This window comes from Acomys minous, assembly GCF_964271855.1.
Source record: "Acomys minous genome assembly, chromosome: 10".
NCBI lineage: Eukaryota > Metazoa > Chordata > Mammalia > Rodentia > Muridae > Acomys > Acomys minous.
The window spans coordinates 59,132,387-59,153,216 of NC_140491.1; the positions used below are offsets into that span (position 1 = coordinate 59,132,387).

Here is a 20,830-nt window from a genome sequence, read left to right on the forward strand (position 1 = left end):
AAAGCTACAGAAAAAGCTGACACCCAGAACAATTCTGTAATTTTTATAACTCACATTTTTAGAAAAGAGGTAGGAAGCAAGCAGATTCTAAAGAGGCCCTTTTCTTAGTTACATAAAATCAAGTATTTCTAATCTAGGAACAGAGTAGCACTTTCTTACATTAGACGCCTTCACTTCTCACCATTTAAGGTTAATTTAACAAGATAGTTAATGTTGAAAATTGAAGGCAATTCAATTTTAAAATTGCAATTCAGTTTGGTGGAAGCTGTCAGACTAGCGGACTAATGCCAACTCATGCTCTTTCCCACGAGTCTCACTATTTTTGCTTTTATTGATACACAGCGAATGCGCATCCACACTGATACTCCAGCTGGGATGTCAGCCCTAAAGTTGGGTTCTAGACTGCAAGGCTTCCAAGGCAACTATTCTGGAAAACAGCAGTGGGATCTGAGGAGGTGACAGCAGTGAGGTCCACGAGCAGGAAGAGCTGTGAGGAAGATCATAAAGAAGAGGAGCCTTAGCGAACCTAAAACGCTCCAAGGTGCTGTCGGTAAGAGCCAGAAAGGGTGAGTCTCCACACTATTATTACAGCTCAAGTTAAGGTCACATCCTGGGGAACTGAGAAGCAATCCTAGAAAATAAGGCCTGAGAATTAGTGGAAATGGGGGGAGAGCTCTCAAGGTAAAGAAGGCTGAAGGGTTACAGTAAGAACATGCAGAGTTCTGAATGCTGAGGAGATGTTCCCCCCCAAAAGTCAGGGTTTCTCTGTATAGCCTTGGCGGCCCTGGACTTGCTTTGTAGACCAGGCTGGCCTGGAACTCACAGAAATCTGCCTGCCTCTGCCTCTCGAGTGTTGGGATTAAAGGCTTGCGCCATCATGCTCTGGTGATTGTTGATGTCAACTGGAGTGTGTGGGAAGTCAGCAGGATCTCACTCTCAGATGCTACTCTGCTGAACAAGAAGAATACAATTATAATAATGGGGTGATCTTTTTAGTGAGACACATCCTATCAGATTCTATGGCTGTCCTTTCTTACCTATGAAAAACTTGAGCGAGTCAGTCACTTCCCTCTTCTGACCCTATTTCTCAGTTCAGTGCTCAGGACACATGTGCTGACGACTGCCTCATGTGTGGGAAGGCCAGCAACAGACTCCAAGCCACTTCATTATGACTCCTCCTGATGAATGGCATCATTCACAAAAAGCAAGCAGGAAGCAAAAACAAGGAGAACGTACCGTGTCCCAGGCATTTTACTCTATAGAATTTGCAGCTGTCCCCAGCTAAGAGAATCTCTCAAGTAGTGCTATGTACTGTCATTTTTCAATTAATTTAGCAAATCTGTTAGGCTAGTAACATTTTTTTTTCTTGAAGGATATATGCATATTTTTCAGGCTAATAACTTTTGTCAGCTATTGCCACAATGATCCTATATAACAAAACATCCTGAATTCAGGGACTTGAAATAACAAACATCCTCATGGTCACAGGTCTGTAATCTGACCACAGATCAGCCAGTATAGGCTGTAATTAAATGAGAGGCTGCCAAGCAAAAGCCCTCCTCATGGCTAATGGCCAGTCATGAATCTCACTAATGGGTAGAGACGCCTGGGTATTAGTTATAATGTATGAATCTGCAAATTATTCCTTTAGACTTTAACATAGTATGTGTATTCTATTTCTTATTGTATCCCTCTTTCTAGGACTTTCCAATGGGTAAGCTGATATAAGCCACTTCAGATGCAAACTGCCTGGTGCCATCCAAAACTTTCCATGATGTGATCCCAACTTATTTCATCTGATGTTCTTGTGGGGAGTGGGCACGCATCCTAACTTGTTTGTGTATATGTGCATTGCATGCAGAGGCCAGTGGAGAATACCAAAGGTCATACATTCTCTGTCCTATTCCCCAGGCCTTACTGTATGATTTTTCTATTTCCTTAAGGTACAAGCACATTATTCTTGCTCAACTAATCTACTGTTTCAAAAATATGTCTTCAGTCTATTATTTTATATTTAAAAAAATAATACAAATGCCTTTGTTTAACCTTTGGTCCTTCTTTTAAGGGTCTATTCAAGTCTCACCTTTTAAACTGAAGATTTTCTAGTGACCTCCATCTTTAAAGTAATTTGTCTTTCTATAATCTTTGGTAATAGTTATTTGTACCAATGAAAATTATCACACAGCCATCATGAATTGTTATTTACATGTGTCTTATCATATTGTAGATCATAACTTGTTTTTTATTTTTATTTATTTTTTTACTTTTTGAGGTAGTGCCTTATGTAACCAAGACTGACCTTGTACTTGCTATGATTCGAATGACTTTAAACATCCAATCTGTCTGCTTCCCCATCTGCCAAGTGTTGAGATTTTAAGCATGAGCCACCATTCTCAGCTAGTCCTAATATCTTTAAACATAAATTTCATATCTGTGACACATATTCCAGGTTATACATTGAAGATTCATCTTTCTTTCTTTGTTTCTTTCTTTCTTAAAAAGAAATCCTGATCCTTCTTAGATGGAAAGTACCCAGCTAAAATTACTCACTTTCCAAACTCCCTGGTAAATAGTGATGCCCATGTGCCTCTAAGTTCTGACTAAAGAGATGAGCAAAAGTCTGTTGTTGGCATAAGGTTATTGTGTAATTGAAATGCTGATTTCTGTATCCCCAATATCTGGTTGCAAGCCTTGTTCCAAGAATCTCCTATCTTAATGTTGTATAAATTCGGTTCCCGAATTGTCCCCTTGTATGCCAGTAAAGCAGCTTACACCTAGTTGTTGAGCAGGAGAGAGAACAGGGCTGGACTTCCTGCTATTCAAGAGAGGAGGTATTAGATAAGAAATCCTCAGTCAGAGGATTCAGCCACAGGTAGAGGTGCAGGAGAGATGAAGAAGATCCAGCTGGGAGCAAAGAAATAAAGTAACTTGACGGTTTTCTCAAAGATGGAGTCAGGATAACATAGAGGGTTAAGAACATCCTTAAACTGCTCAACATTGTGTTTTAAAGCTTTATAAACAAATATAAAAGAGTCTCAATTATTTGTGTGATAGCCAGGTTAAGAGAGAAACGAAGAAACAAACACAGTTATATAAAAATAGCTTCAACAGTCTGTTTGTACAGATCTTCAGAAAAGTTACTGTTTTCCTCATTGGAAGGAAGCAAAATATTAATTTAATGCCTTAAAGGAAGAACAGCCTTAAAGCTTAAGCCATTGATGACAATGGACATAAGACAATGGGAAAATTAGGATATTGACAATGTGCTCATAGTGGACAAATATATTCATAAGTAGCTGCATGACACTGAGTCAGGCTAAGTAATGATGCTTTTTTTTTCAAGCAGAGTCTCATGTAGCCATGATGGGCCTTTAACACAGCTTTTGAGTTGAGGGTGACCCTGAACTTACCATCTTCTGTCTCCACCTCTTGAGTACTAGGATTACAGGTATGTACCATAATGCTCAGTTCATATATGCTGAAGGTCAAACCCAAGGCCTAGTGTATACTATGAAATTTTAAGTATAACACCAGCATCCAAATGGTAATTTTTACTTATTTGGTGGTTCAAATAGTAATTTTAAAAGACACAAATTAAGTACCACTTTCTTTTCTTTTTTTAATAAGATTTTTATTTTAATTAAATTAATTAATTAATTAATTAATGAAACAGGGTTTCTCTGTGTGGCCTTGGCTGTCCTGGACTCACTTTGTAGACCAGGCTGGTCTTGAACTCACAACAATCCACCACCATGCCCAGCTAAGCACCTCTTTCTTTTTCTTTCTTTCTTTCTTTCTTTCTTTCTTTCTTTCTTTCTTTCTTTCTTTCTTTCCTTTTCTTCTAAGTACCACTTTCAATAGAGAGAAAAATGCTTTTAATTCAGGAAATCAAGAATAAGTTGCTTTCCTCAATAGAAGAATCTCTGATGGTTGAGAAGCACTTAAAGAAATGTTCAACATCCTTAGTCATCAGAGAAATGCAAATCAAAACAACTATGAGAATCCATCTTACACCCATCAGAATGGCCAAGATTAAAAACTCAAGTGGCTGGCAAGGATGTGGAGAAAGGGGAATACTCCGTCATTGCTGGTGGGAGTGCAAAGTTGTGCAACCACTTTGGAAACCAATCTCAGAAAATTGGGAATAATTCTGCCTCAAGACCCAGCTATACCACTCCTGGGCATATACCCGAAAGATGCTCTACCATATCAAAAGGACACTTGTTCAACTATGCTCATAGCAGCTTCATTTATAATACCAAGAAAATGGGAACAACATAAATGTCCCTCAACTAAAGAATGGATAAAGAAAATGTGGTACATTTATACAATGGAATACTACTCAACTATTAAAAACAGACATCATGCAATTTTCAGGCAAATGGATGGAACTAGAAAAGATCATCTTGACTGAGGTAACCCAGACCCAGAAAGACATAAATGGTATGTACTCACTTATCAGTGGTTATTAGCCATAAAATAGAGGACAATCGTGCTACAATCAACAGACACAAAGAAGCCAAGGAGAGCCCAAGGGAGGATGCTTGAGTCTCACTCAGAAGGGGAAATAAAAGAGACATCTCAAGTAGATGGAAGGAGAGAACTGGGTAGGAGAGGGGGTGGGGAGGGTAATGGGTTGGGGATAAGGTATGGGGAGGGGTAGGGAGGAGCAGGAAAAAGAATAAAAATTGGTGGCAGAGGTGGATGTGGCAGGGCATCTCTGGGACCAGGGGTAGGGAGGAGGGGGGGCGGCATTCCCAGGAGTCTATGGTAGTAACCCTAGATGAGACTCCTAGCAGTGGGAGATATGGAGCCTGAAGTCATCACTTCTTGTAGCCAGTGGAGGAAGGAGAACACCAACCCACCCATAAAACCTTTAGCCCTAAATTTGTCTCACCTACAAGAAGTGTAGAGATAAAGATGGAGCAGAGATTCAGGGAATGGCAACCAATGATCGGCCCAACTTGAGACCCACCCCATGGGAGAGAGCAAACCCCTGACACTATTAATGATACTCTGCTCTGCTTGCAGATAGGAGCCTAGCATAATTGTCTTCTGAGAGGCTTCATCCAGCAGCAGATGAAAACAAATGCAGAGAGCCACAGTCAAACAATAGGCCGAGCTCAGGGAGTTTTGTGAAAGAGTGGGAGGAATGATTGAGAGAGTTGGAAGGGTCAAGGACACCACAAGAAGACCTACAGAATAAACTAACTTGGGCCCATAGGGGTTCACAGAGACTGGACCACCAGCCAAAGAGCATGCATAGGCTGGACCTGGGTCCCCTACACATATGTGGAGGATATGTAGCTTGGTTATCATGTGGGTCCCCTAACAGAGCAGGGGATGACTCTGTTGCCTGCCTATGATCCCTTTCCCTTAGCTGGGCTGCCTTGTCTTGCCTCAGTGGGAGGAGATGTGAGTTGGGGCACCAGGATGGGTTGGTACCCCTTGGGGACCTCCCCTTCTCTGAGAAGGCAGAGAGAGGGGGAAGAGGACAAGGAGGATGTAAGAGTGGGACTGGGAGGAGAGGAAGGAAGGGGCTGGGATCAGGTTATAAAGTGATTAAGTAAATAAATGGGAAAAAACTGCCTAAAAAAGAATGTGTAAGGCAGTAATTGGGAAAAGAGGATTAGGGTAAATATGTCTGGATATTAGAAAACAAAGAAGATAAACTCAGAAAAGTAAGAACAAGGTTTGGGGTAGGAAAATGGTGGCCATATTAACAGAAATGGTATGTACTTGGATATAAGTTGAGTTAGGATAGTCATGCTGCAATCCACAGAACCAGAGAGGCTAAATAACAAGGAGGGCTCAAAGAGGGACACATGGATCTCCTTGGGAAGGAGAAATAGAATACATTTTGTGAGTAGAGTCGGGGTGGGTGGGGATGGGAACAAGTGGTATGTGAGAAATTTTGTGGAAGGAGAGAGTACTGGGAAAGACAAAGAATTGGGGGGTATTTGAGGGGTTATGTGGAAACCTAGTGCAGTGCAAATTCTCTGGAATCTTTGAGAGTGACCCTAGAGAAGTCTCCTAGTAATGGGGGATACAGAGCCTGAACCAGCTACCTTCTATAACCAGGCAAGGCTTCCAGCAGTGGGACTGAGACACCAACCCAGCCACAAAACCTTCGACCTACAGTCTGCCCAAGATGTGCTGGGATCGTGGTAGCACAGAACTTGTAAGAGTTGTTAACCAATGACAGCATCAACTTAAGGTCCACACCATGAGAGGGGTCCCAGTGCCTAGATGACCAGGAACAAAAGGCTGGGCAGACCAGAGACTCAGGATAGAACCAAACATAACTGAGAGGAAAAAAGTTCAATGAAATGATTACTAATGATATGACAGATTGGTGCCTAGCCCAGTTGTCATCAGAGAGGCATCATCCAGCAAGTGACAGGAACAGATGCAGAGATCCACAGCCAAACACTAGGCAAAGCCAGAGGAATCCTGAAGAAGAGAGGGGGAAGGATTGCAGGAGCCAGAGAGGTTGAGGATATGAGAAGAACTAGGCCCTCAGGATCACCTAAGCAGGGCTTATGAACTCACAAGGACCAAAGTGACAATTACGAATCTGCACTGGCCTGCACATAGCGTATGTGCTATGGCTGTGTAGCTTACTGTTCTTGTGGGACTCCTAACAATGGGAGTGGAGGTGATTGAACCTTTTGCCTGCTCTTGGGACTCTTTTCTTCTTACTGGATTGCTTCCTATTGCCTCGATATGAGGCTTTGTGCCCAGTCTTACTGCAATTTATTTATTTTTTATTTATTTATTTTAAAATATTTTATAAATTTATTCATATTACATCTCAATTGTTAGCCCATCCCTTGTATCCTCCCATTCCTCCCTTACTCCCCTCCCCTATGTTTGTGACTGAGGGGGACCTTCTCCCACGTATATGCTCATAGGGTATCGAGTCTCTTCTTAGTGACCTGTTATCCTTTCTCTGAGTGTCACTAGGCCTCCCCATCACGGGGACATGGTCAAAAATGGGGCACCAGAGTTTGTATGAAAGTCAGACCTCACTCTCTACTCAATGGTGGTGGAAAATGTCCTGTCCATTGGCTAGGTCTGGGTAGGGGTTCGAAGTTTACTGCCTATATTTTCCTTGGCTAGTGCCATAGTTTGAGCAGGTTACTGTAATTTTTAATGCTCTGTTTGGTTCATATCCCCAGGAGGTGGCCACCTCCTCCTCTTCCTCTTCCTCCTTTTCCTCCTCCTCCTCCTTTTCCTCTTCCTCCTCCTCCTCCCTTTCCTCTTCCTCCTCCTACTCCTCTTCCTCCTCCTCCTCCTCCTCTTCCTCCTCCTCCTCCCTTAAAGGACACAGAGAAGAAGTGGATCTGGAGGAGATGGGAGGTTGGGGAGAGGATTTAGAAGAGTAGAGGGAAGGGAAATTGTGCTCAGGATGTAATGTAAGAATAATAAGAAAAAAAACCACCAACAATTGCCAGCTTCTATTAAATTGTTCATTTGTATGGCCAGGTTATAAGTAAGTAATCTTTTGTTTTTTACTTTAGGAGGATTATTTCTATACAGAAATGCATTCATTCTTTTTGTCAAAGTGAAACAAACTTAACTTTTTTTTTTAACTGTATTTGGGCTACGCAGCTACAGACTACACAATTGTTTATAAAATGGAATTTGCTGCCCGGTTGAGTGAAGTGACGACTAATGGGGTGAACAAAACCTCCTCTGTTCCATGTCCTTGATGTTTGGTCACAGTCAGTGATCTATTTACAGACTAGGGAAGAGGGCTCTTTTCTTCCTAGTCTTTGACTGGTTGGTGCTCTCGATGCCAGCAGCACAACCTATGAAATTACCATGTTGTAGGTAAGAACAGGGTGATTCTCAGTCAGCTCTGCAAGGCAAAGCAGAGCACACTGGATATGGCAGGGTGGCAGATAAACTGAAGCTACAACTGAAAGCAAAGCAAAATGAAAGTCTGTATGCGGTTTGCTATACAATCTACAAGAACTGCTTCCTGTAATTTGAAAAGCAATCCGTCAGTGTGGCTTCCAGACAGCATGCTCACCACATGTGGATTAGTCAAAGGAATGAACACATCCAAGTGATGCTTGCATCTCCCCGTGATAGTAAAAGTGCAGGCACTGTGAAGATATGTGCACAGAGTCTCAAGCTTCAGATGGAAAAATCCTAATTTGCTTTGCTAAAAAACAAACAAGCACTCACCAAAAAATTCAACACTAGTAAATGAAACTCATTCACTCTTCCTTTGTGTTTTCCTTAATTTGCCTGTAATGTACATTGACTGTGTGCTGAGCATTATCGAGGAAATTACAATCACCCTGCTGTAATTACATTGTGCCCCTACTTTTGAACTCTGTCTTCCACAACTTGACAAAAATATATTAGGTGGAGAGAAGAAGAAGAGGAGAAAGAGGAGGAGGAAAGAAAGACAGCAGAAGGAAGAAGGAATAGCATACAGGCTTTGGGTACCAGGAAGCAAAGATTTGTTCTACCTGAATTGTCAAGTTTGTTACACTGCCAGCCAATAAGGATGGAAATGACGGGCACGGTTTGTATCCCAGAGAAGGCACCAGAGCTCAGTGCTGTACCACAAGCCTGTAGTCCTTGCACTTGGAAGGCAGATGCAGAAAGATTGGGAGTTCAAGATGTGTGCTGCCATACCTGGACTTTACATGAGTGCTGGGATTCTGAGCTCAGTCTCATGCTGATACAAGTACTTTGCTGAAAGAGCTATATCTACAACTCCAAAGCTTAATCCCTGTGTGTGTATGCAACAACAAAATAATGAAACAAATTGTCAGGAGTAAGTGACACTGAGTATTAAAGCATTAGAATAGGTTCAACCTTCAGTATCGTCAACAAAAAATTGGAACATATGATGTCTAAATCTTCCTGTCATTCAGGAAGATAATACCTGATCCCCCTGGGTTTAGTGAGTAAAATAGTTTGTCCAAGGCTGAAATTGAGTCTGTTCACCATGACTAGACTACTTCTGAGTGTTTGATCTATGCTGACTTTTAAGTTGTGGGATATTTACAAAAGGAAACAAATTCAATAAAAATCGCTTGCAACCATGAATGTTTTAATCACTATTAACATTTTATTCTTATACTTTTTAGATTAAGCATCCTTGATTCAAAATTTGAAATCCAAAATGCTCCAGACTCTAAACTTTTTGAGCTTCAATATGGAAATTTCCACACCTGACCTTCTGTGATGGGTCACAGCCAACATACAGGCACATTAAAATACTGTATAACGTAAGATTATGTGTGTAAGGTATATATGAGCCACAACTGAATTTTATAGTTAGACTTGGGTCCTGTAGTGATTTGAGTAGGAATGCCCTGCATGGATTCATGTCTTTGAATGATTGGCCATAGGGAGTGACACTACTGGGAGCTGTGGGCTTATTGAAGGCGGTGTGGCCTTGTTAGGGGAAGTGTGTCACTGTGGAGGCCAGCTTTGAGGTCTTAAATGCTCAAGCTATGCCCAGTGTGAAACACATTTAGTCTCCTCCTGGCTGCCTTTGGATTAAGAGGTAGAATTCTCAGCTCTGCCGGCACCATGTCTGCCTGCACATTGCCATGCTTCCCATCATAACAATAAATTATTTAGTTTCCTTACACTGTTTTACTCACATGTAAAATAAAAGTGATAATAATATGGAAACATCAAAGTGATTTTATTTTATTTTATTTTTTTACTTTATTAATTTATTCTTGTTACATCTCAATGGTTATCCCATCCCTTGTATCCTCCCATTCTTCCCTCCCTCCCATTTTCCCCTTATTCCCCTCCCCTATGACTGTTCCTGAGGGGGATTACCTCCCCCTGTATATGTTCATAGGGTATCAAGTCTCTTCTTGGTAACCTGCTGTCCTTCCTCTGAGTGCCACCAGGTCTCCCCCTCCAGGGGACATGGTCAAAGGTGAGGCACCAGAGTATGTGAGAAAGTAATATCCCACTCTCCACTCTACTGTGGAGAGTGTTCTGTCCATTGTCTAGATCTGGGTAGGGGTTTAAGGTTTACCGCCTGTATTGTCCTTGGCTGGTGCCTTAGTTTGAGCGGGACCCCTGATCAAAGTGATTTTAAAACACATATATTTAATTTCATTTAACATAAATGAATGTGACCATGCTATTAAAAAGTCTTATAGCAGATAAGAAGGTCTATTCTTTAAGGTTTTTTTGTTTGGTTTTGTTTTTCTTTTTGTTTTTTTCTATACAGGGTTTCTCTGTGTGGCCTTGGCTGTCCTGGACATGATTTGTAGACCAAGCTGACCTCAAATTCAAAGCAATCCACCTGCCTCTGCTTCCCAAGTGCTGGGATCAAAGGTGTGTGGCACCATATCTGGCTCGTTTTTTTTTTTAATGTGTATGTATGTATGACAGTGTGATATCTGTGACTGCAGGTGCCTGAAGAGGCCAGAAGTGGATATCAGATTCCCTCATGCTGAAATTATAGAAGCTATAATTCTGTTTCAGGGTATTTGATCCCATTGTGGTCCCTGAGATTGTGAACTGTAAAAATCTGTCTTTCCTTTGGTGTGGTAGAACCCTAACACATACCTTTAATCCAAGAGCTTTCTGTACTCAGGATTTAATAAAGTTAACACTAGGTCAAGAGACAGAGAAAGAAACCAGTTGACAGGTATTAAAGAATAGAAGGGAGTTTGAGTTGAAGGGTATTTAAGACAGCATGTTGAACTAGAAGAAGGTTTTTAGCTCTTTAGGTCTTCAGCTCCTTGGCCTTTGGCTTTTTGGGCTTTGAGCTAGCCAGCTTTTGGCCTTTTCCTCCTGGGATGTTAGCTGAGCTAGTGAGCCTTTTGGGCTCTTTTTCCTTCTGGGACATCAGCTGAGTAGGAAGGTCAGCTGGGTACTTTCTCTGTCTCTCTGAGCTAGCAGGTTTTCACCCCAGCATCTGGATCCTGAGTCTTTATTGGTAAAATAGAACAATTGAGATTTTCATTTAAAACAACACAGTTAGCATCATCTGTAAGAGGAACAAGTATGCTTCTGCTTTTCCATGTCCTACCTCCAAAAGATGCCTATTTTATCATGTGCCCTAATTTATACAGCAATCTTACTATAATTACTGTAATTTACTATGGTATAATTTAAACATCATTTATTAAAATATAATATGTTATAATTAAAACATCATTTCATCTTTTCAGTTAAAATTTCCCCATCTGTAAAGAGAATAAGGAAACAAGAATGCCTGAATTACTTTTTTTGCTAATCTACTAGAATAATTAAAGAATTCAGTATAATTTTAAGGGTTGCATAAAAATCTTAAAACTTAAAGATAGCCCATACTGTTCGGATGACCACATGCAACCAGTGTATAGTACAGCGAAATTTTCATGCAGGAGTCTGTGTGCACAGCTGAGTTTATGTTAACTGACATCATGGGAATCTGTATGGTTGGAAGAACCTATGGTCAAAATAAACAGAGAGAGTGGGAATCCCAGCAGCATTTCTGTCTAGACCATGTTGCATCAACTTGTTGGAATCAAGCATAACTGTAAAGAGGCAAACAAACAAACAAATCAAACAAACCAAATATTTCTCTTTATTCTAGTGGCACCTGTGCTTGTTTAATGACTTAACCTGTTTTGTTTGTTAACATTTCACCTATTTAATGAAGTAATACAATAGTAAAAGTCACTCAGTCAACACTAGAACTCCACAGGAATTGTATTATTACTCAAGAGTGAGGGTTGTTAACCTCCAGTCTCCAGCTTAGGGACCACTGCTAGGTGGCACACATTAGTTCTATCAAGGATTGTAGAGAAAAAGCAGCACACGAGATGGAGAGGTGGCTCAGAGGTGAAGAGTGCTTGCTGCTCCTCCAGAGAACCCGAGTTTCCCAGCACCCACAGTGGGTGGCTCAGAGCTGCCTGTAGCCCCAGCTGCAGAGGACCTTCAGGCCTTGCCAGGCACATGCACACACAGAAACGATGATAAAATAAATCTTTTTTAAAAAGATAAAGAAACAGAAAAGAAGCATGGTGCCATGTTGGCGTAAATTCTATTCCCTGATTTCAAAGTAAATTGCTCTGTGTCCTTGCTTCTGATGTGCTCCCTAACTTCAAAGATCAATGCAGCAAAGAGACATGGGAAGGACACAGCCAGGGAAACGCCCACTTCTGTAACAGTTATGATACTGGGTTGTTTTCATTTTCTTAAGCTATGCTGTCGGTTTCTAAGGAGACAGGCCAGTGCCAATGCTTGTTACAGCTGGGAGGTTCAACAGAAGTGTTTGCCAAATGAAGGAAATAACCACAACAGGATGTTCTTTTCACTCACATTACTCTAGTCTAATTCAAAGAAAAATGCATTGGAGCAACCATTGTAACTGTTTAAGAGATGCTCCACTCCAGGAAGCAGACTTGTTGACTAGTCAACCACAAGTCTCAGTGAGTATTAAGAATCAACCCACATTCTCTGAATAAGAACAATTGTAAAATGATATGAACAGTATGTTGAAAATTTCAAGGGAAAGACTAACCATGAATCACTTTTATCTTCTTTCCATGTAAGTTATTAACTATACATCAACCCAAAGTGAGAGTCAAAAGCCAATCTAGAATTAAGTATAGACCAACAAACAGTATTACTTTGCTTGACATACTTAAATATTACTTAAACGTTTAAAATATATCACCTAAAAATTTAAACTTAACAGTTGACAAAAAATGAAAAGATTCTGTACTTCCCCATCACCAAATACCACATTTTGTGAAAACAGATTTTTTTTTCAGTTTCTGGGTGGTACAAACCTAGAAGCCAGAAAACATTCCTTGCTTCATTCTTAAGAACTGATGAAACACATCTGCAAAAACAAACAGTTTAAAAAGCTGAGCTTGCCAAAAAATTATCTTGAAGTTTTCTTACTTCCTCAATATTCTTAAAGAGAACTCAAAGTGAAAGTCAGTAAACTTTTTTTTTAATGAGAAATAGCTTCAGTAAAAGTATATTCACCCATGTACACCATCACAGAGTGAGGTATGATGACACAATCTGACAAAAAAAACTGATCCCATAAGGCTGATTTATGGTGTGGAACATTACTCACCACCCTAGGCAAGTAGCAATCTCCTTCTGCTTTCCCGTTTAACTGGAATCTACACTGAACCCTAAAAAGAAAATATATTTTCTTGCAAAGTCTAAACATAATTTTTTATCAGCAGGCTATCTAATTAATTAAGTCAGTCATTGAGCCACAATTTCAGTTTAGGCGCCAGCAATCAGAAGTCGTCAAAGCTAAGAAAGCCATTTCTGTTGTATCTTGCTATTCTGGACAAAATCCAATTTCCTGCCCAACAATGGAAGTCACATGGTGCCATACTAATGAAAGTCAAACTCTGGCAATTAAAAAGAAACACATACAATAACTACCATTCACCATTCTAAGGATCTAAAAAGAAAACAATATTAACCTTTAAAAGGAAAATATGATGAAGACTTCTAGATAAAGTGAAAATAAGAAATATAAGACCGAGGATGGCTTTATTATTATTAATGAAGATGACTAAAAGGCATTTTAAAAATATGAGTTAAATTACAAAAGACAATAATGTGGAGGAAAAAAAGCTAGAGAGATCCCTAACTAGATGGTAGGGGTCAGAGAAGAGAGGGCACAGCATTTCCCTGGGCTGGAGGCAGACATAAACCATGTGAGGAACACGCCTCATTAGATAAGAGTGGATCTGTGTGAGGTCCTGGAACATTCTGTGCTGTAACAATTTTAGCATTACAGAAATCATGAGGGCTAGCTGATTAGTCTCTTTAATCCACATTGTATGTATATAAAATTGGCCAATACAGGATATGTGAAAAAAAAATTGAAAGCAAAGTTTCAAAGAACAGAGTATTATACTGCCATTGAAAAAATGATGAATAAACTGAAAATAATTATAGTTTATGCTTTGTTTTTCATATAGTGTTCATTCAGCTTCAGAGTACTAAAGTCTAATTCCATATCTTTATTACTATAGTGTTGTATAGACTAAAAACTGTAGCTACCAAGAGCTTATGTTGGAGGAGGGTCTTGAGCACTGCTTTCTCAGATGGTGATTTCACTGCCTTAAGATCTGGTTACTGCCCTGCCACAGGGATTGTTATGTATGTTGAACCATCTCTTGTATTAGTGTGATTTAAAGAATGCTCTTCAAGTATCCCTGATTGGTTAACAAAGATGCTGAAGTCTGTGACTGGGCAGAAGGGAGGTAGCTGGGGGCTAAGGTTCCTGGGCTTGTGTCTAGAGACCACCAGGAGGCAAAAGGAGGAGGGATCAGAGTATGTAGCAGGAGAGAGGACAGACACAGAGAGATGAGAGAAGGAAGAAAAAGCTCAGAGTCTGGGCAGGATGCACTAGGAGTACAAAGTCTAGGGAAGTGTGTCATGAGGACAGACTAACAGAGTAGAAGCCATGCTGGAGTCATCAGATTGGCAAGTGATTGGCTTTTATGTGGGTTTTAAGGGTAGTAGGATTAGAATAGTTCAGAATTTGGCCAGCATAGTACCTACAGCTTGATAATAAATCATAGCCTCTCTGTGTCATGTAGTGGAGGATTTGGTTTCTTTAAAATCTCAGTTATGTTTTATAACATGTTTTTCTTTAATCCCAGGTGAACGGGGCTGCTTTAGTTTGTCCACAGCTGTTAACTATGATTGTCTCCAGCTCTGGCAGGATAGTGATCTTTGCCAGCTGCAGGTAGTTTAATTCTGAGGACTCTGAGAGGGTATAAATGCCAGAGCCAGGAGAGAGCCAGGAGCCTCTTGGGAAGAAGATAGCTGGTGTTCCTCTCTGCTATTCCTGGTTGCTGTTGATAAAGTCTGATGATTGGACTTGCTAAGGAACTACATCCCTAACCACCAGAATGTAGTAAAGAGATACACTTTTCCCCTTTCCCCTCTAACCTTCTTTCTCTCTTACCTAGCATTGGGAGGTTGGAAGGTATTAGGATGGATAATGGTGGGAAGGGAGGTAGAGGTATCAGAACCCAAATGAAACAGATTTAAAAATACATGCTACTGTGTCACTCATTGGGGAACTAGCTGGTTAGCAAAATTGTTGCTGTAATACTTTCCTATATTAATATTTACATAATAATTAATTCCATATACAGCTTTAATTTGGCCACTGCTATATTTACAGCTATGTATATAAGATGCTTATGATGATAAATTTTGTCAACTTGGCTAGACTAAGGTGTTCAATTGTTTCGTTAAAGTCTAGGCTGGATTTTGATGTAGAAGCACTTTTTGGATGTGACTAACATTGGCAGTTAATGTCAAGAAAAACAAGTCTCCACAATGTGAGGGAAGTTTATCTAATGGGTGAAGAAAGCAAAGAAGATCTTCTGAGACCAAGAATTCGGCCTCCAAACTGTGACATTGAAATTTTAGGTGTATAGTCTTCAACAATAAACCTTATCTGAACTTCTAGCCTGGTAGCCTGCCCAATATACTCCACCTTGCCAATCTCCAAAAATGCACACGCCATTTCCTTAAAGTCATTCTACACACACATACACCCCTCTTAGTGCTGGGATCCCATCTAGTTTGAACCTGTGCAAGCCTTGGAATGCTGTCATGGTCTCTGTGAATTTATAAGTGCACTGGCCCTGTTGTATCTGGAAGAGCGGTTTCATTGGCATCATCCTTTATTTATGGCTCTTAACATCTCTCTGCCTCCTCTGCCACGCAGAAAAGTGTTGGTTACTCCTATAACACCTGTGCCACTATTGCGTCAGTATATCTTACAGGAAGGTCACTGTTATATGTCTCAGGGTTGGGAGAGATTCATGATGACCCTTCTCCTCTGGTAGTATGCAGACTGCCTTCTGGCACCATGAAAACTAGTCAGTAGGAGCGAAGCTTTTAGTTAGGTACCAGCTCAAACTCTCTATGTTCAATGACATATATAAGTGATGTCTTTAGCAACAGGGCCTTATCAACAGGTTGGACAGAGTAACCAATAGCTTTGGCGGTAGTCTATGATACTTGGAGGTTCCATGGGTCCCCTTCAGCCAACAACTCAACAAAATGTAATCCTCCTAGCACTGTGAGTTTTATTTTGGGGCATAAGATGAAAGACAATAATTTTTTAAGACACAATGTTGACAACACATAATGAACTTGATGGTATTTCTGTAGACTTCTGATCTCATTTTCCTCTGTTGGCACAGTTTTTATCTTATTGACCTTTTGCTTTGTATTGTGAGGGGTGCTTTTGTAGTTTCTTATTTTTATTGTTTTGTTTTTGTGTTTGTTTGTTTGAAAGAAAGAGGAAAAGAACATAAAGTTGGATGGGTAAAGAAATGAGAAGTATTTGGGAGGAATTGGGGTAGAAGAAAAACATGATCAAAATATATTGTATAAAAATTTTTAATAAAGTTTTTTTAATGTCTTTATCTTAAAATTATATTGATTTATAATTTGAGGAAAACTTGTTACAATTTAGTTTTTAATCACTTAATGTACCTATATTAAACAACATGGACAGAGCCTATTATAGTCTCTTGCATGGTTATAGCTTTTAATTGTACACAGTGTTTAAAGCAGACCATATCCTCTGCAGGGGGACACTTAATTTGCATTTCCAAATTATATTTTTGAAGCTAATAAATGAATTTTATTTACAATTATAAAAATACCACCAAAAATAAAGAAAAGAAAAGAAAGAAAGAAAGAAAGAAAATAGGTCAACAGGGTACAAAGGAACAGAAAATAAAGCACCAAAACCAGGAAGATTATAATGCTAGCAACCACTCAGTATGTCTAATGATTGTCATCCATGAAAACTGAGGCTTAACATCTGTCAAAGAACAGAGGTAGTTTATGTTGATTTGGAAGTGTCATTTTGTCTTGAATTAACCTCAATAGAAGTATCATTTATTTACTGTACATTTAGCAAAGAGATAGGCACCCTAGTTAAATAAAAACACATGATAATATGATTTTGCAAGCAGCGTATAATTTGGAAAAAAACTTAATTGAATAGGTGAGCTGGGTGTGGCAGTGCATGTCTTTAATCCCAGCACTCGGGAGACAGAGGCAGGCGGACCTCTGTGAGTTCGAGGCCAGCGTGGTCTACAAAGAGAGTTCCAGGAAAGCCAAGGCTATCACACAGAGAAATCCTGTCTCGGAAAAAAAAAAAAAAAAACCAAAAAGAAAGAAAGAAGAGAAAAGGAAAAGAAAAGAGTTCAAAGTGGCTTCTAAGTATGTCCAATGACAGTAAAGAATAAGGCGCATGCCTTTATTCCTAGCATTCAGGAGGCGGAGGCAGGTGGATCTCTATAAATTCAAGGCCAGTCTGGTCTACAAAGTGAGTCCTGGATAGCCAGGGCTACACAGAGAAACCCTGCTTAAAAATAAATAAATAAATGAATAAACAAACAAACAAATAAACAAATAAATAAATCAGCATTGCAACCCATGGCTCCTATTCTAATCCCTGCTATTCATTTACTCAAGGACACTATTTACAAACAAATAAATTGGAACAATATCTTGAGCCCAAGGACTCAGGATCTGAATTGTCTTCATGGGCATGGAAGTAAATTAAAAAAAAAAATTAGGACATTTCAAGTATAAGAAGAAGCAAACAGGTCTCCATTTTTGCCACCACAGGAGGAAAACATTTAAACTGCAAGAAAAATTCAACAATGTGACAGCTCAGAAAGAAAGCATCAACTGGATGTGAGCTCAACAAACAACTGCCCTCTGTGATCTCTGAGTGAGCATGGGGATGCTTTAAAAAGGAAGTTAATTGTTTAAGAGAATATACACATGCATATCTATGAAACAAGGAACTCTAAAACTGCTTTCTTTTTAATAAGTATATTATTCATAATTGCAATTATATATTAAACCTTTACAAAGCCTTTATTACATGAAAAGTACAAAATTAAAGCAGGTTAAGTGTCCCTGATTCAATTATGTGGGACACTAGTTAACCGGAATTTATTGGCAGCTCTAAGAAGGGAATTAAATTTCAGAGGAGTTTCTAGAAAAGGAATTTATAAAAGAACAAAACTATTTGGGGAGCATTACTAGGAAGGACACACCTGGACAGGTGACCTGAAATGACTTTAGAAAGAATGTGGAGGAGCTGGATACCAGGTGTGTGCCTGTGAGCAGGGGTTCTGTGTGGAAAGAGAAGGCAGCTCGAGCTACCTCAAAAAGGGAATGGAGTGTGTGTGTGGTGTGTGGTGTGTATGTGAGTGTGTGTGTGTGTGAGTGTGGTGTGTGAGTGTGTGTGATGTGGTGTGTGTGTGTAAATGTGTGTGTGAGTGTGTGTGTGTCTATGTGTGAGTGTGCGTGTGTCTATGTGTGTGAGTGTATCTATGAGTGGGTGTATGAGTGTATGATTGTGCATGTGTATTAGTGTGTGAATGTGAATGTATCTGTGTATGAGTGTGAATGTAAGTGAGTGACTGTGCAAGGTGTGTGTCTGAGTGTGTTTGTGTGTGTGTTAGAAGCAGATGAGAAGAGAGGCATGTGACTAGTATAAATTGCATATTAGGATATGTAAAGATTTTGTGAGGAATGGACAATAACAGAAAAGACCAGATCGCCCTGTCGGGACTCAGGTCTGTTCTCCACTGTAGGCTGCTTACCTGTTTCTCCATGGCTGACATCTCTGACTTACTTCCTCTAGTTGTTCACCATGCCTGAGACCAAAAGGGCCTCTGGTGCATGCACTCTCACATATTTTTTTAAGGCAAGGTCTCACTATGTAGTCCTGGCAGGGCTGGAACTTACTATATAGACAGGGCTGGCCTCAAACTTGCAGAGAACTGCTTGCCCTTGCCTCCTGAGTGCTGAGATTAAAGGCGTGTGCCATTATGTCAGACAATCTTACAATTTTTTGACACAGAGTCCCACTTTATCTTATTTTCCCTGGAGCTCACTGTGTAGTCCAGGCTGGCTTGAACTGTGTCTTGGCCATTAAGTACAAGGATTACAGGCCTCGCTATCCTGTCCAGCTTCTAACACGGTTTTAGTTCAGCTTCCAGTTATAAGAATAATCAGCCTTTCACACGAACTCTGGTGCCTCTTATTTGGTCATGTCCCCTTGATGGGGAGACCCGATGGCACTCGGAGGAAGGATAGCAGACTACCAAGAAGAAACTTGATACCCTAGCATCATATTCAAGAAGAGAAGGTGCCCATCAGTCACAGTCATAGGGAAGGGGAATGGGGTGAAAGCGGGAGGGAAGGAGGAATGGGAGGATGCATGGGATGGGATAGCAATTGAGATGTAATATGAATGATTTTACTTTTCAATTAAAAAAACATAAAAAGAAAGAAAGGAAAAAAGAAAGAAAGAATAATCAGCACAGCTTTTTAGACTCTCCCCACCACACCTGTCCAGATGCTTGAGCATCCATGTCCTCTGACCTAAGAAAGCAAGGAAACTTCAGAGACATGTGTATAACGTGGAAGTCCAGAGCAGAAATCCAGAGTAAGCAGAAGAGGCAATTTCCACGAAGACCAACCAAAATCAAGAAAATGGAGAAACACAGTAAGAATGCTTAATGGGATGATCACAGAGAATGACGAGTAACACAACAATCTGAACAGAGGGAGTGAAAGAATGGCAAGTACTGAGAGACGAAGCAGAACCACAGTTATGTCACAAAACACACTACAAAGGAGGCTCGGGGGAGTGGTGGCTCATGTCTTTTTAGTCTTAGCACTCTGGAAACAAAGGCTGGGGGTTCTTTCTGAGTTCAAGGACAGCCCAGCATGAACTGCATACATAGTAAGACCCTATCACATACACAGTGCCAGTCGCTCTCTCTTTCTCTGCCTGCCTGCTCCCCTTCCCCCCCCCTCTCTCTCTCTCTCTCTCTCTCACACACACACACACATACACACACACACACACTTTCAGTTTCAGTCACTGGTGAAAAGATGAAAATAGACAAGGCACAGAAGACAGATCCAAGATGCAAACACCAGGATTCTCAGAAGCAATGAACACCACAGAAGCAATGATCACATTGCAAAACTATGAAGTAAAGATAAATATATGAGTGTTTGAATCAAAGGAACCAACCAAACACGAGACAGTTATAATGAGGAGAAACAAGACCATATTGTGAACTCTAAAGAAGCTACAGGCCCTATAGGCTTAAGAGAAGAGAAGAGATAACTTGTGTATAAAATTAAACACCTTAATATTTGCATTTAAACTGGAATTGTACAATATATAGATGAATTATAAAAGTAATGCTAATAACATCAACAAATTAAAACAAATAAGCAAAAAGTCAAAGACAAGTTGGCAGGAAGGCTTTGGAGGAAGCTTTCTGCTCACTACCTTTAACAGCAGAATTTTTTTTTTCTGCCTTCCTTTTCATTGCATTGCAATGGTTATTTTTTTGGGGGAGTTGATTTGTTTTTGTTTGTTTCAATTTGGGGCTTTTTTTCTCTTCCCTCTTTTCCAGTAGTAGGGACTGAATTTATGGTCTCAGGCATTTTCTTCCAGGTTTTGGAGGAAAAGGACCCAGATTTTCATTTTATGTTGGAATACATGAAACCCTGTCTGTCTCAAGGGGAAAAAATTTAATCTGAAACTAAGAAGCAAAATCCTTAGTATTCTACCTCTGATAGCGCAGGGTCACACAGCCATTTCTAGGTTACAGGCTGTTTTGTTTGTTTGTTTTCAACAATGAGCAAAATTTTATTAAATAAATGAATGTTATAATTTAACTTTTGTCATATGGAACTTTTACTACCAATAATAGTGTACAGGGGCCTTGGGAAATTGTTCCTTTGGTAAAGTGCATACTGCACAAGTGTGAGGATCTGA

The 20,830-nt window shown here is 40.1% G+C and overlaps 1 protein-coding gene across 8 annotated transcripts in view; it reads right to left on the reverse strand.

The window, feature by feature from the left end:
• The window catches only part of ACYP2 (acylphosphatase 2), a 145,193-nt gene that overhangs the window by 61,905 nt on the left and 62,458 nt on the right, over positions 1 to 20,830 (reverse strand). For 2 of the 8 annotated variants that reach the window (XM_084800107.1, XM_084800109.1), the window contains exon 4: positions 13,079 to 13,139. The exons of 2 other annotated variants lie outside the window; for them this stretch is intronic. In XM_084800107.1, the coding sequence (XP_084656233.1) occupies positions 13,079 to 13,139 (61 nt within the window). Of the gene's footprint in view, positions 1 to 9,790; positions 11,523 to 12,782; positions 12,836 to 13,078; positions 13,140 to 20,830 lie in introns of those variants that run through there. 4 more of the 8 variants (XM_084800112.1, XM_084800113.1, XM_084800111.1 and 1 more) reach the window with 4 other exon arrangements.